Source organism: Dromiciops gliroides, chromosome 1 (genome assembly GCF_019393635.1).
Source record: "Dromiciops gliroides isolate mDroGli1 chromosome 1, mDroGli1.pri, whole genome shotgun sequence".
Taxonomy (NCBI): domain Eukaryota; kingdom Metazoa; phylum Chordata; class Mammalia; order Microbiotheria; family Microbiotheriidae; genus Dromiciops; species Dromiciops gliroides.
This window is the reverse complement of record NC_057861.1, coordinates 591,802,245-591,817,236: the sequence shown is the minus strand read 5'-3', so window position 1 is coordinate 591,817,236 and position 14,992 is coordinate 591,802,245. Positions and strand designations below refer to the sequence as shown.

General features: G+C 40.5%; 1 protein-coding gene across 2 annotated transcripts in view; it reads right to left on the bottom strand.

Annotated features, from left to right (window-relative positions):
- Positions 1–1,949, bottom strand: part of TMEM114 (transmembrane protein 114) — a 39,123-nt gene extending 37,174 nt beyond the window's left edge. For both annotated transcript variants that reach the window (XM_043978724.1, XM_043978725.1), the window contains exons 1-2: positions 1,536–1,949; positions 710–790 (exon numbers count right to left, since the gene is read on the bottom strand). In XM_043978724.1, coding sequence (XP_043834659.1) covers positions 710–790; positions 1,536–1,785 — 331 coding nt within the window. In that variant the 5' untranslated portion in view covers positions 1,786–1,949. The remainder of the gene's footprint in view (positions 1–709; positions 791–1,535) is intronic.
- Positions 1,950–14,992: the final 13,043 nt, after the last annotated feature.

Genomic DNA, 14,992 nt, shown 5'->3' with positions numbered 1-14,992 from the left:
TATATGTATATATGTATGTGTATGTGTATACGTATATATGTATGTGTGTATATGTACATACATACATACATATTAGCTATTATTATTTTTATTAATTATTAATGAATAGACCTGGGTTTTGTCATTGCTCTCTGTAACTAGTTGTGTAACCATGAACAAGTTAATTTCCTTATGAAGGGCTAAGTCTAAGATGTCTCTCCAAGGTCCTTTTCATCTCTAAAAGTCTGTGAATTTCTAGTGTGGATCCTATAGAACTTTTAGTAGTTAGATTATTTTTCTTTGGCAGTACAAACTTCTTTCTCCAGGGTTGGCAGACAAATTTGAGCTTGGGAATTACTCGGTCTCCTCTGGCACTTAGTCCCCCCCATCCATCTCCAGTATTTTACCTCTGTTTCAGATAGAAGGGAGAAGAGAGTGTGAGGAACAGTGTGTATCACGCTACTTTCAATGGAGCAAAGGCACCATTTGTAAAAACCTTACTCACATTTTTACCCACCTCCAAGGCTAGGATCCATTCCCCCCCCCCACACACACACACACAAACCTCCTTGCTTCCCTCAATGGCCAGCAGGGAAGGTTAGTGGGAGCTGGAGAAGGCCCTCCCTAAGATGCTTGTGTGGCTAGCTTGAAAATGTTCCACCCACCTCCCACCGTCCAAAATGCATGTAGAATTTCCCAATCCCACCACAATCCCTAGAGTAAGACTCACTGAGAAGTTGTCTGTCTGAGTCCGAAATTGTCACGTTCTCCTGCCAGAAGGGGTTCATCAGGGGTGTGCACTTGCTTTGGACTATTGATGGAGGAAAGGTAGAAAAAACGTAAACATGAGAGGTCAAACCATTCAGAAGTAAGTGTATGTGTAAAATGGGAGTTTCATCCCACAAATTAAGATACTGAGAGAGGAGGTGGAATCTCCCAACTATACCCATTTCCCCATTTATACATGCTCTTCAGCAGAAAGTTCCCTTAAATCAGAAGGCGATGACTGGGATTTCATAGCTAGGAATCCTTCTTCTCCATTTATTTATCCTAACTCTTCCCCATCAACAGCCCCCAGTGCTTTCCCTCCCCCAACATATTTTCATCCACCAAATCCCCTTAGGAGTTCTGAGTTTGTTTTTTCGCTGGGAGATCTCTGAGCTAACAACTTTTTGGACCCCAAGATAAGAGCCATGAAGAAACCCCGAGTGACTGGCTGAAGAACCGACCGGAATGGAGACAAGGAGATGGAGGTAGACCCCTGGGGGGGAGAGGGAGAGAAGGGGCTCAGAGATGGCAGGACATAGACATCTCTGGAAAGCTTAGGCTGGAATAGGACCCATTAGGGCTGGATTGGGAAGGCAGAGAGGGGAGGGGATGCCAGGCCCTGCAGGAGAGATGGGGAGGTTTGGAAAGCTGTCTCAGAAGGAGGAAGAGTGGGAGCGAAGCAGGGACCCCGCTGTGTCCGGATTCCCTAAACTTGTTACACACACACACACACACACACACACACACACACACACACACACACACACACACACACACACGCCCCTTACCCCGACAGGTCCTCCAGAGCCCAGAGTGCGAGCTGAGCGGCTCCGGTTGGCTCTGGTTGAGGCCGCCGGCGTTGCCACTACTGGGATCCCGGGCCCCGCCCGCCCCCGGCCCCCCCGGGCCGCGCTGCTCCAAACGGGCAGTGTCGATGATGTACCAAAAGTCTGTGCCGATGGCAGCTGCCAGGAGGACAAAGCTGAGCGCCCCCGACAGCGCCGCAGCCCCGGCTAGGGCACCCAGGCGCACCCTCATCCCGCACCGGACCCCAGTCCGCCTTCTGGCTCCCTGGCCAGACAGTGCTCCAAAGCTTGAACGGCAGCAATAGAAAGCGGAGCGGGAGCAGAAGCCACGATCACCAGAGGAGCCTGAACCCAGGAAGAACTAAGCCCTACACTCCTCCAGGTGTCTTCGCTCCCCGCCCTCACTGCCACCTTCCTCCACCCTCTCACTCCAGCGCCTTCTCTCTACCCTCTCACTCTTAGCCCCACCCAGCATCCACACCCCCTTCCCCGCCCCTTCTCCTCTCAAGCTCTCTCCCTTTCCCTACTTCTCTCTTTGGTCCTGAATAAAGCTCTTCTCTCCTCTATTTCATCCACCCTACAGGTCCTCTCTCCAGGACACATGGCTCTTCAAGCCCCCCTTTCCTTCGTTTCAGCCTCCGACCAGCTTGACCTAAGTAAGAGCACCTGCTGAGGGTGGGATAGTCCCTCAGCCTGGAGTGAGCCTGGGAGGGCTTGGAGCAAAGCACAAACCGCAGGCACTGAACAGAAGCGATCTTCCGGGCTTTCCCAGTTTAAAAAAACAAATCAAGAGGAGAAAAGTGAAAGGACCAGATCGCCCTCCTCCCTTGCTTCCACAAACAGAAACACCTTTCTGGATGCATAGAATCAAAGTGATGGGAGGGACCTCAGAGGTGGTCAAGTCTACGGCACAATCTCCTCTATAAAAGTCCTCGAGTTCAATTTCACCTCCTGGCAGAGAGAATTTTCAAGTGTAGCGTCAGAAGACCAAAATGCCCCAAACTAGAAGCCCAATCAACACCATAGCAAGGAAAAGGTGTTTTCCCCTGGTTCTGCCAAATAATCTGAATGACAAAGAACTTCCTTCTAATTCCCATTTACCTCTGCTTCTGAAAATCCTAATAGTGTCTAGGTCTAAAACGACAGTTAAAGTTCAGAGTTGGGAAGACTGCCCTCCTTACCTAGGAATTATAGAATTCCGGGACAAGAAGAGACTACTGATCATCTAATCCAACTTGCCTCCTTTTACTGACAATGAAACTGAAAACCAGAGAAATGAAAGGTCTTGCATAAAGTCACAGTTAATGACAATCTTAAATCGAACTCATAGAGGTAGCATGTCATTTAGAATACAGAGGTCTCCCCCAGCATTAAAAAAAAAAAACCTGGGTTCAAATTCAGCCGTTGACATAATATGACACACACAGGGGTTTTGTCCTACCACTTAGCAAGACTAAGTGCCAGAACAGGTGTCAATGTGTATTGATAGACAGAATTTCCTCACCTAGAGTTCCACATACCAATAAAATCATAGGTCCCAACCCCACCCCACACTACCCCCCAAAATACTAGTCTTCTTACCACCATACCTTGCTGTACCTCCAGTTTAATAGGGACACAAGTGCAGATGGAGATGTCAACAGATACAAAGGATCATTAAACTGCTGTGATATTTATATATGTCGAGTTTCATGAACTGCAAGGGTATTTTTTTTCCAAGGGATAAACACGACTACATTCTGTTCTTTTGCTTTTAAAAGAACATGGATACTAATGTGGTTTGTTTTAATGAATTCCAGGGGCCTTTTAAAAGAAAATGTCAGACTTCTTTCAACATGTTCACCATTTAATCAGTCAAAGAGACATTTAAACCCTGGAAACTTTACTCATAATCATCAAAACAACCAGGGTCTGAGTGGTGATCACTGAATGCCACTGTGTTCCCTCCAATTTCCACTCTCTTTCATATAGAAGACAAAATTAATTTTCTCAAAGCCTGATGACAAACTAGCTTCATACAATGAAGATGAAAGAATCATGGAAAATTAGAGCAAGGGACTTTAGGAGTCATCTAATCCTTGTTTTATAGATTACCTGGAGAGGATGAGTGACCTGCCTAAGATTACTTAGAGCATTAATAACAGCTGGAAGACAGAAATGTTGTAGTGGAAAGAACACAGAGCTTGAAGTCAAAAGACTTGGTTTTAGTAAAAATGTAATGTTATATGAGTCAACAGCGTGACATGGCAGCTAAAAAACTGTTAATTCTCTCCTAGGTTATATAAACAAGGAAGGTGATGGTGTTACTATACTCTATCCTGGTCATAGCCCCTGTGGAGTATTATGTTCAGTTCTGGGTCCCATATTTTAGGAAGGATACTACAGATAAGCTGGAGAGTGCCCAGAGTTAGGCAACCAGGATGGTGAAGGTCAAATCATATGAGGATGGGCTTAAGGAACTAGCAATGTTTGAACTGAAAAAGAGAAAACTTGGGCAAGAACAAATATCAATCTGTCTTCTAATATCTGAAGGACTATCATGTGGAAGAGGGAATTAGCCTTGTTCTGCTTGGCCCCAGAGCAAAAAAAAGTAGGAATGATGGGTAGAAGTTGCAGAGAGGCAGTTTTAGGTTCAATGTAAGAAAAGGCTTTTCCAGTACTTCTGATAAAGGCCTCATCTCTAAAATATATAGGAACTAAATCAAATTTATAAGAACCCAAGTCATTCCCCAATTGAGAAATGGTCAAAGGATATGAACAGGCAGTTTTCTGATGAAGAAACCAAAGCTATCTATTCCCATATGAAAAAATGCTCTAAATCTCTAATGACTAGAGAGATGCAAATTAAAACAACTCTGAGGTACCACCTGACACCTATCAGATTGGCTAAAATGACAAAAAAGGAAAATAATAAATGTTGGAGAAGCTGTGCAAAAATTGGAACACTAATCCATTGTTGGTGGAGCTGTGAACTGATCCAACCATTCTGGAGAGCAATTTGGAATTATGCCCAAAGGGCATATACCACTTTTGGGTCTTTTTCCCAAAGAAATCATGGAAGGGGGAAAGGGACCCACATGTACAAAAATATTTATAGCTGCTCTTTACGTGGTAGCAAGGAATTGAAAGTTGAGGGGGTGCCCATCAATTGGGGAATGGCTAGACAAGTTGTGGTATATGAATACAATGGAATACTATTGTGCTATAAGAAACGATGAGCAGGAGGAGTTCAGAGAAACCTGGAGGGTCTTGCGTGAGCTGATGATGAGTGAGATGAGCAGAACCAGAAGAACATTGTACACAGTATCATCAACATTGAGTGTTGATCTACTGTGATGGACTATATTCTTCTCACCAATGCAATGGCACAGAAGAGTTCCAGGGAACTTGTGATGGAAGAGGATCTCCAAATCCAAGGGAAAAAAAAAAAGAACTGCAGAGTATAGATGCTGAATGAACCATACTATTTCTTTTGTTTTTGATGCTGTTGTTTTTTTCTATTTTGAGGTTTTTCATCATTGCTCTGATTTTTTCTCTTATAACATGACTAATGCAGAAATATGTTTAATGTTATATATATATATATATATATATATATATATATATATATATCCTATATCAGATTACCTGCTGTCTAGGGGAGGGGGGAGGGGGGAGGGAGGGGAGGGAGGGAGAAAAATCTGAAATTATAAAGCTTGTATAAACAAAAGTTGAGAATTATCTTTACATGTAATGGAAAAAAATAAAATACTTTATTAATTTTAAAAAAAGGCTTTTCAAAAAACATAGGACCTCTTTAAAAAAGAGAACACATTGCTTCAAGAAGTAGTCAACAAGGAGCAGCTAGGTGGTGCAATGGATAGAGCAACGGCCCTGGAGTCAGGAGGACCTGAGTTCAAATCTGGCCTGAGACACTTAACACTTAATAGCTATGTGTGACCCTGGGCAAGTCACTTAACCCCAATTGCCTCACCCCCCAACCCCAAAAAGGAGAGAGAAGTAGTCAACTACCCCTCAACCTAGGTCTTCAAGAAAAAGCTTCACTTTTTCAAGCAAAAGATCACTTTTTCAGTATGAAGTAAAGGAGATTCCTGTCTAGGTGTAAAGGAATTAAAGGGCCATCTAGGTCATAAATTGAATGAGATGGCCACCCAGGTGAGAGAGAGACAAAGACAGATCTATCTATCTATCTATCTATCTATCTATCTATCTATCTATCTATCTATCTATCTATCCACATACATATATGCATTGTGTATTCATGTGTGAGCTGTGTGCCTATTTAGTATACATATGTGTAATATTTTCTGCCAATTACATGTTAAAAACAATTTTTAACACTTGGGTATTTTTTTTTAAGTTTTGAGTTCCAAATTCTATTCCTCCCTTCCCCTTCCCCTTCCCCTTCCCCTTCCCCTTTCCTTGAGATTAAGTGATTCTGGTTCAAGTCAAGGCTCTACAGAGTTGGGGGACACCCTTGTGATCTATTAGTAAGTTACTCATCCTCTCTAGACGTCCAATTCCTCATGTTAAGAAAAAATGGGGGATTATAATACTTTCTCATGCCATGTAGAATTGTACAATACTCTATAAGTTCCATTAAGTCATGGGTGAGAATACTCCCTTCCCCACTGTAGATTACTACCCCTCTATGCTTTGGTAGCTGGTTTCTTGAGTTGCTATGGCAAAAAAAAAAAAATCTCATGATAGTCAATGTTCTGGTGATAAGGTTCTCAGAATTTAGTTAGGCTGAAACAACCTTCTGCTGATGAGCTTCTGAAAACTTAACTAGGTTAATCTAGGACATAGTTGATCACTGGCCCATATTCAACACCTTTCCAGCTAGGTGGAACCTGGCAAAGTATGTGTTTCTTTGGTATATAGCCTTTGATGGTCATTCCCCATATGTAGTATTACCCAACTCTAGTGATCCGACCCTTCTTCCTTTCTCACCCCACCCCCCAAACCTTTACTTGACACCAGGATTCAGGATGTCTTCATGTTCCTCAACCCAAGAACAGTGTCTCAATGCTCTCCTCCTTTCCTACCTTCTCTCCCACCAAAAATCAGAATCCTCAGCTAATGGGAAAATGTTTCAGGTATCCTCTTGCATGTTCCTCCAGCACTATGACTCAGGCTGGTAAGTCTCACTCTCCTTATTCCTCTTCCTCAACTTACTATCCTCTGTCATTTGAGTTCCCAAAGTCATTCAAGATGATGATGGATATGGGGTCCAAAAATGAACTGTCCAAAAGTTATGTGAAGACTAATTCTACCAGAAGTGTGATTCCTATGATACCATTGGCAGAGGCATAATCTCTGTGGTTCGGTGCTGTTTTCATTATCACTGGCCAGAAGCTTGAAATGGAAGTGACTATTGAAAAACTAAGACCTAAGCAGTTGAAGGAAAAACAGGAACCAACGAGCATAATGTGAGCCACATTTTGTACCAGGAAAGTGTTTACCCTGTGGAAATTTATTTTGATTTGGGGACCCTACATTTAGGCTGAAATTAGAAAGCCTTAGGCCCTCAGGGTCTCTTTCTGTGTGGGAGGGGCTGGTGCCCCTCCTCCTCAGCTTCAGCTGAGTCAAAAAGCCCCTGGGCTGTACAAGACACCAGGTCAGACAGCTGGGGGGAAAAAGCCCCCAGGTTCCCTCCACCCTGAGCAGAGGTATCTGAGAGATGCTGGGCTCTGGCATAGCCTGTGCTGAGGCACGTGAAGCTGGAGTGCACCCACCCCCAACAGCCGAAGTGCTGGCTGGCAGATTAGCTTGGTCTGTGGAGGCGCAGGAAGCCCCAAGATTCGAGTGGAGAGAAGAAAAGGTATATATAGACCTGGGAGTTAGACAGCAAGAGAGTTCAGTTCGGACAAGGAGACAGGGGGCTGAGAAGAGGTCAAGAGGGCGGCTGACGAGATTAGAAAGGAGAGATGGGGGACAAGAGGAACAGCAACACAGGACTAGGAGCAAAAGCGGCAGAAGACAGACTGAACAGGAGGCAGCAGAGAGCACAGAAGCAGTCAGCACAAGGTATAGGTTGGAGAAAGTGAAGATTAAGAGGAGTTAGAAGAAAGTAGCTGAGCAGGGAAAATACATACCCTGAGGCGAGAGGCAGCTAATGCCCTTATTGTATTAAAAAAGTTTGAAGCACAGAAGGTGGAAAAGAGACTCACCAAAATGCAGTCAGGTTGTACATTTTATTTCCCTGTATTCTTAATTTTAAATAGTATCTCATAAATAAACTCTGCTTTGATTATTTAGTTAAGAGCCTTCTTAATCTTTAGTTTATCGATTTGAGAGCAGTGTGGTGGAACTTTATAATCGGCCCATATTAAATTAATAGCAGTTAGCCAAATAGTCAACAGTCCCAGAATTAGTACCCCAGTCAGATTAGCCCCCCAAAATCAGGCCCAGTCAAAAATATTTTTACATTTGAATGGCGACTGCAGCAGGACTTATGGCCCAATTATAATTTTTCTAAGCTTATCATTTTTACATAGTTATAATTTTTCATAAATCCAAAATTATATAAATTTTTCCAGATTAGATATACTTATTAATAATTAATTTTGGTACAACCCTTATGTTAGTAAGGCTACAGTCATTTCTCTAATGAAAAAAGTAGAAAAAAGCAAGTGCTTACTATGTGCTAAGTACTGTACTAAGTACTGGATTGCAAATTTAAAATCAAGACAGTCCCTGCTTTCAAGGAGTTTACACTGTAATTCAGGGAGACAATATATATATAAGAAGATTAAGCAACATGCTGGATGGAAAAACTTAATGGTGCTGAAGGTACAGTAGCAGGGAAGATGGTAAGGCCTTGTGGTCCTCCATCTTAACAAAAGGGTTGTATTTGGTGACTCCTGGCTCATCCAAATGATATGAACAGCCAAGCCCAGGAGCCTTCGATGGGCCCAACCCACCACCACTGGGAAGAGAGAAGTAGACCTGAGAAACTGAGAAGGGCACGTATGGGTGGCTGGGGTAAAGAAGAGGAGGAAGGTCTCTCAACCCCTCCACTATCACCCATTCCCATTAGTGCCCAGGCCCCCCTACCTCTGGCCACCTGAGGTAATTTTACCCTTCCATTACAGCATTACTTTTGCTCATTTCTTGAGGTTTAATACATTCTTCTGACTTTGTTCTATCAAATCTTTGGTCCTTATCTCTTCTTTCCTATCTCCTTTTCCTTCCCTATAATCAACACCTTCTCCTCCTTACAGTAAAATAATATACTTCTTTCATAACCTGACTAATGTGGAAATGTTTTGCATGACTACACATGTATAACATACCGAATTGCTTGTGTTCTTAAGGGGGGGGAGATAATTTGGAACACAAAGTTTTTAAAACTGACATTTAAAATTGTTTTGACATGTAATTTGGGAAAAATTCTAAATAAATGGAAAATGGATGGATGGATGGAAAGAAAGGAAAGAAGGAAGGAAGGAAGGAAGGAAGGAAGGAAGGAAGGAAGGAAGGAAGGAAGGAAGGAAGGAAGGAAGGAAGGAAGGAAGGAAGGAAGGAAGGAAGGAAGGAAGGAAAACAATACACTCCTTTTTAATGTGTCCCCTTCCATTTTCTATCTTTCTGTATGTCTTCTTTTTCCTTTTTTTCCTCAGTCACTTTCATCTGTTACTATGAGACTTCTAGCTTCATGTGCCTGTTGTATGGCTTATGTGTGTTTCTCTGCCTAGAATTAAAGCTATTCTTCAACATCATTCAGCCCCCCATCATCAACTCTCTAGAGGTGTGATGACCTTCTCCTCATCCCTTTCTCTATTCCCGCTTCTGTTGTGGACCTTTTCTGTTCCCCTGGACTCCTGTCCAATTCCTGTTGGCTTTCTATGGTCCCACTTCCAAAACTAAGAATCAGAAAACAAGTATGAGTTAATGCAGTAACATAGAGGCATTAGAAGATAGATCACCATCTAGCTAAAATGGACCCCAGAATAATGTTCTTTCAGTATTTCTATGCTTATACCCTTTCATAAAAGGTACCCACTCCCCAGGGATATTGGTGGTCCAGGTTGAGTGCAAGTGATTAGATCATAATCCTACTATATTAATCACCTCAATGGTTTTTCATCTACAGGCCTGTCAGTTCTAAAATCTCATTGTATTAAACCCTTTAACTTATTCCACTTGTAAATTAGGATTACTTTTTTGTCTTTTTATCCCTGGTACGTTACACTTTACCAGGCACTTAGTAAAATTGTTGAATATAAGCAAATTAAATTGAACATTTATTCAATGTTTAATATTCAACAAAAAATTAGTAATCAATCAAAAAGCATTTGTTAATGACTATCCATTTATTATTATTACAATGCATTTATTTCTACCAAAGAATTTATTAACCTTCTTTGTGCCAAATACTATGCTACATGTTGGGGATATAAATACAAAGAATGAAACAATTCCTGCTCTTAAGGGACTATACCCAGACCACTGTTCTTAGAGACCAGGGAAGATGAATTTAGGTAAACTATGTCATCATATAGCTTACTATCTTGCATAGGAAATAAGCCACAAACAGAGATATACACAATGTACAATAATACCTGAAAAATACATGGGAAAGGACCTAAATGAGATTTTGTGGAACCTTGCCCTTCATTGGACCAGTGATTTATCTCAGCACTCCCTCTCCCCTCTCTGAAGGCTGAAAGATGTATTTACCCCTACATTAAAATCCAGAGAAGAGACATTGTGGAGCAACACTCTAAAACAAACAAATCCTACTTCAAATTCTGTGACATATTCACTCTGCAAATCCTCTACAAGTAAAGTTCTATCACCAGAGCATGCCACTTCAATCTGTCAGCTATAATACTGACTTTTCAATCCCAGTCATCTCATCTTTCTGCCTGAGGTACAAGTGACATGTTTATACTATCTCATTCCTTTTCTGATCTCAGGTCCATTTCTACCCAGGGCACTCATTTCCTAGCTTATTTTGCTAAGCCTTCTGGAACCCTGACTCTGTTCTAACAAATATCTATATTTCCTCATGTTTTTTTAATTAGAATTATTTCTACCTCTTTGTTTTGGTCATAGGAAGCAAAAAACCTGGCTCCCTTTTGAATACACCACACATCTTCCAACCCTCTCCACTGAAAGCCACCCCTTCCACCACTCCCAGCTCAGAGATCTACAAGGAGGTAGCTTACTCCTTGATCACCACTGACACCTCTAGATCATTCCTCAGCCACTATCTTTCAATACTTTTCCTTTTTTAAATAAAATTTCATTTTCCAATTATATGTAAAAACAAATTTTAACATTCATTTAAAAAAATTTTGAGTTCCAAATTTTCTCCCTCCTTCCTTCCTCTTGATATGGTGTGCATATGTATGTACAATCATGTAAAACATATTTCCATATTAGTAGTGTTGTGAAAGAACAGACCAAAAGAAAAAAGAAAGTGAAAGTACTATGCTTCAATCTGCATTCAGACTCCATCAATTCTTTCTCTAGATGTGAATAGCATTTTCAATCATGACTCCTTTGTAATTCTCTTGGATCATTGTATTGCTGAGAATAGCTAAATCATTCTCAGTTGATCATTACACAATGTTGCTGCTAATGTGTACAATGTTTTCCTGGTTATGGTTACTTCACTTTGCATCAGTTCGTGTAAGTTTTTCCAGGTTTTTTTTTCCCCAAAAAACCACCTGCTCATCATTAGCTCATCATAGCACAATAATATAACACAACTCATTTAGCCATTCCCCAATTGATGGGCATCCCCTTAGTTTCTAATTCTTTGTGACAACAAAGAGTTCAACTATAAATATTTTAGTACATATAGGTCCTTTCCCCTTTATATGATCTCTTTGGAATGCATACCTAGTAGTGGTATTGCTGGATCAAAGGGTATGCACAGTTTGGTTGCCCTTTGGGCTTGGTTCCAAATTGCTCTACAGAATGGTTGGATCAGTTCACAACTCCACCAACAGTGCATTAGTGTCCTAATTTTCCCACATCTCCAACATTTATCATTTTCCCTTTCTTTCATATCGACCAATCTGACAGGTAGAAATTTACATTTCTCTCATCAATAGTGATTTTGAACATTTTTTTCATATGACAATAGATGGCTTTGATCTCTTCAGGTGAAAACTGCCTATTCATATCCTTTGACCCTTTGTAAATTAGGGAATGATTCATATTCTTATAAATTTAATAACTTTTCCTTTTTTGAAGATCTCCTGATCCTAGATATTGTCACTTACAAATTGCCAAGTCACTCTCCCTGTTTTCTCAATATTTTTAATACTTCACTCATAATTTCCATTCCACTCCATCCTCTGACATCATCTACAGTGACTTTAATTTTTATGTTGACAAGACATTGGAAATCATTTCCTCTCAATTCCTAGACCCCCCCCATTTCAATCATACTTATTAGACCTCAGTAGAACACATAGTAAACAGTGTCAAGTAATATATAGACTTTAAAAGATCATTAGATTTTTCAATTAAGAGGCTATTTATTGACCTTTGAAATAGAAGATTCTGGACAGTGGGGTGGGGCACAGAAGCTATATTACAAGGGGCTGAGGAGACAGTGTTGAAGAGGTGAAGATGTTGGACAGAGAATTTTTCAAGAAATTGGACAGTGAAGGAAAATAAAGAGATGGGATTAGCTAAATATGGTTGAAGAGAAGAGAAAAGATATTCTAGGATTAGGGAGAAATGAGCATTGCAGTGGCAGAGGAGAATAAGTCTTTTTAAAATGAGAAAATAAAGATGCAGGAGATAGCTAAAGAAAAATCCTGGAAGAGGTAGAAAAGAATGGCTTCAAAGAAACAGCCAGAAGGATTTTTGTGAGTTTTTCTATGAACACAGTGAAGGAGGAAAGAGTGGGTAAAGATGTTAAGAAGTTTTGAGGAAAAATAAAGGCATTCACATCAGGTAGCCTCTACTTTCTATGTGAAATGGGGAGAGAAGCCACCTGTTTTAAATATAAGGGCTGAGAGTACAGTTGGTAAAAAATAGAAGAGAAAAGAAAAAGTTGTAACAGTCACTAAAATGGGATAGGAGAATCATCATAGTATAAGAGAAGGAATTCAGGAAGCTACAAGGGCTCAGCTAAAGTTGTTGTTTAGTTGTTTTTCAGTCATGTCCAACTCTTCATGACCCCATTTGGAATTTTCTTGATAAGGCCACTGAACTGGTTTGCCATTTGCTTCTCCAGCTAACTTTACAGATGAGGAAACTGAAGCAAACAGCATTAAGTGACTTGCCCAAGGTCATACAGCTAGTAAGTATCTCAGGCCAGATTTGAACTTAGGAATATGATTTTTCCTGACTCCAGGCCTGGGACTCTATCCACTTTGCTACCTAGCTGCCCCTCAACTAAAATAATTTAACATAAACCTGTGGTGAGCAAAACTAGCTTATTTATAGCTTTTTCCATGCCTCAGAAACAGGGAGCTATTTGAGTATATGTTGTAATTATCATTATTAGCACTTCTTTAAAGGTTAATGTGAATTGCAAGTATATTTCTCAAGAAACATCCACAAGGTTAAGATGATAAGTGAATATGAAAAAGGCCTAATCCATTCTCATTTATATTTGGAACAGATGGCCATTTTTCTGATTTGAAGAATACTGAGATTCTCTAAATCCTCAGCTTCTATCAATGCATCTGAGATCTTACCACTGTGTGAGATGCACTCTAAAGATGCAGATTGCAATCCATCTCCACCTCATTCAGTATAAGCTGTGTATCTATGTCTTCTCACAAAGCCTCCATAAGGGGACAACCCATTGTACTAGTGTCCTTCCTCCAAGTCTTACATAGGTACCAAAGTAGCAAAAGCAAAGCTGTCTATCTCCTGCTCTTGATACATGGATAGTCCACCTCCTTTTCTGAGTATCCATCTCTATATAGTTCTTCCTTAGAAATACATTACAGATACTTATACCCACTATTGCTTTTTAAAAACAATCCTCAATTTGAATTGTTTAGAGACTATGGTATCTTATGACTTGTAGTCATATTGCACCACGAGAAGAATATTGTTGCTTAAAAAGATAAGTTTTTGTTTTAGGAAGAATCGTGGATTCACTACAAGCACTAAATATTTTCCCAAAGGCAATCCAGCATCCTCTCCTCAATTCTAGGGCTATTCCATATCTAACTGCAGTGTGTATACAAGATATAGATATCCATAGACCCAGAGCTCTCGACCCAACTGTAACTTATAGGTATTCTTCATCCACATGGCTTCTCCTGTGGTGAAAGGGAGGCCAACTTCTTTCTAATGATTATAGATCTCACTTAAAAGGCTCCTGCAATATTCTGAGATTAAATGTAATCAGTACCATGTCACCCTGAAACAATATTATTTAGAGGTCTTTATCATCTATAGGAAATCCCTCTTTTATTTGGATTCTTTTCTGGACATCCTCCATGACAATGGTGAATAACTCTAGTGAGTGCACATCTGGACCCAAGTTTTGTGCCTCAATGATATTAATAAGCAGAGGGTCAAAGATCGAGTCATCTCTATTGTAATATTATTTAAGTAACTTTGGATAATGTTAGCCTATGCATGGCAGACAGCTTGTTGGTATAATAATATTTTGTCCTACTGAATCAAATACTTTTTTATACTCAATAAACAAGAAGAATGATGAGCTTTGTATGTTTCGGTCAGTTGTGGGATGATAAAGATATGGTATGCTGTATAATATTGTTTGTGAAAGCCTACCTGTTCCCTTTTCTTACTCCATCAACAACACCCACAAGATATGTGTAGATTATTCTCAAAAATATTTTGGAGATCTAGGAAAGTTATGTAGGTTAGTAGCTTTGGGGGGGTGCGGGGCAATGGGGGTTAAGTGACTTGCCCAGGGTCACACAGCTAGTAAGTGTCACGTGTCTGAGGCTGACTTGAACTCAGGTCCTCCTGAATCTAGGGCCAGTGCTTTATCCACTGCATCACCTAGCTGCCCCAGTAGCTTTTGATCATTTTCTCTATGGCATTATTTTTCCATAATAATAACACCTTTAACTTCCCCCCCAAGATTCCACTGTTCTCCTCTTTCAGGTATCTTGAAAATGGATCCCTAAATGCTCTCTCCTCTATGATACTTCGCCCAGTCTAGCTGATATTCTTATCCTTTTCGTTGTGGGTGACATTTCTATTTCCTCATGCTACATGTCTGGGACTGTCATGTTAAAGTCCATTTTCATTGATGAAGTCATTAAGTAATTATTAGGCTGTTCTGTGCTAAGCACTAGGGATGTAAAAAAAGAGGCCAAAAACAGTCTCTGCCTTCAAAGAGCTCACAATCTAACAATAAAGAACAGTTTGTTATAGAAACCTTGGCTTTCTATTTGTCATCTCTTCTTTTCCTTCAAGCTTTATACTTAAATATCTCTAAAATGACCTGCCTTATTTTTGGTCTGTTGCCAAAC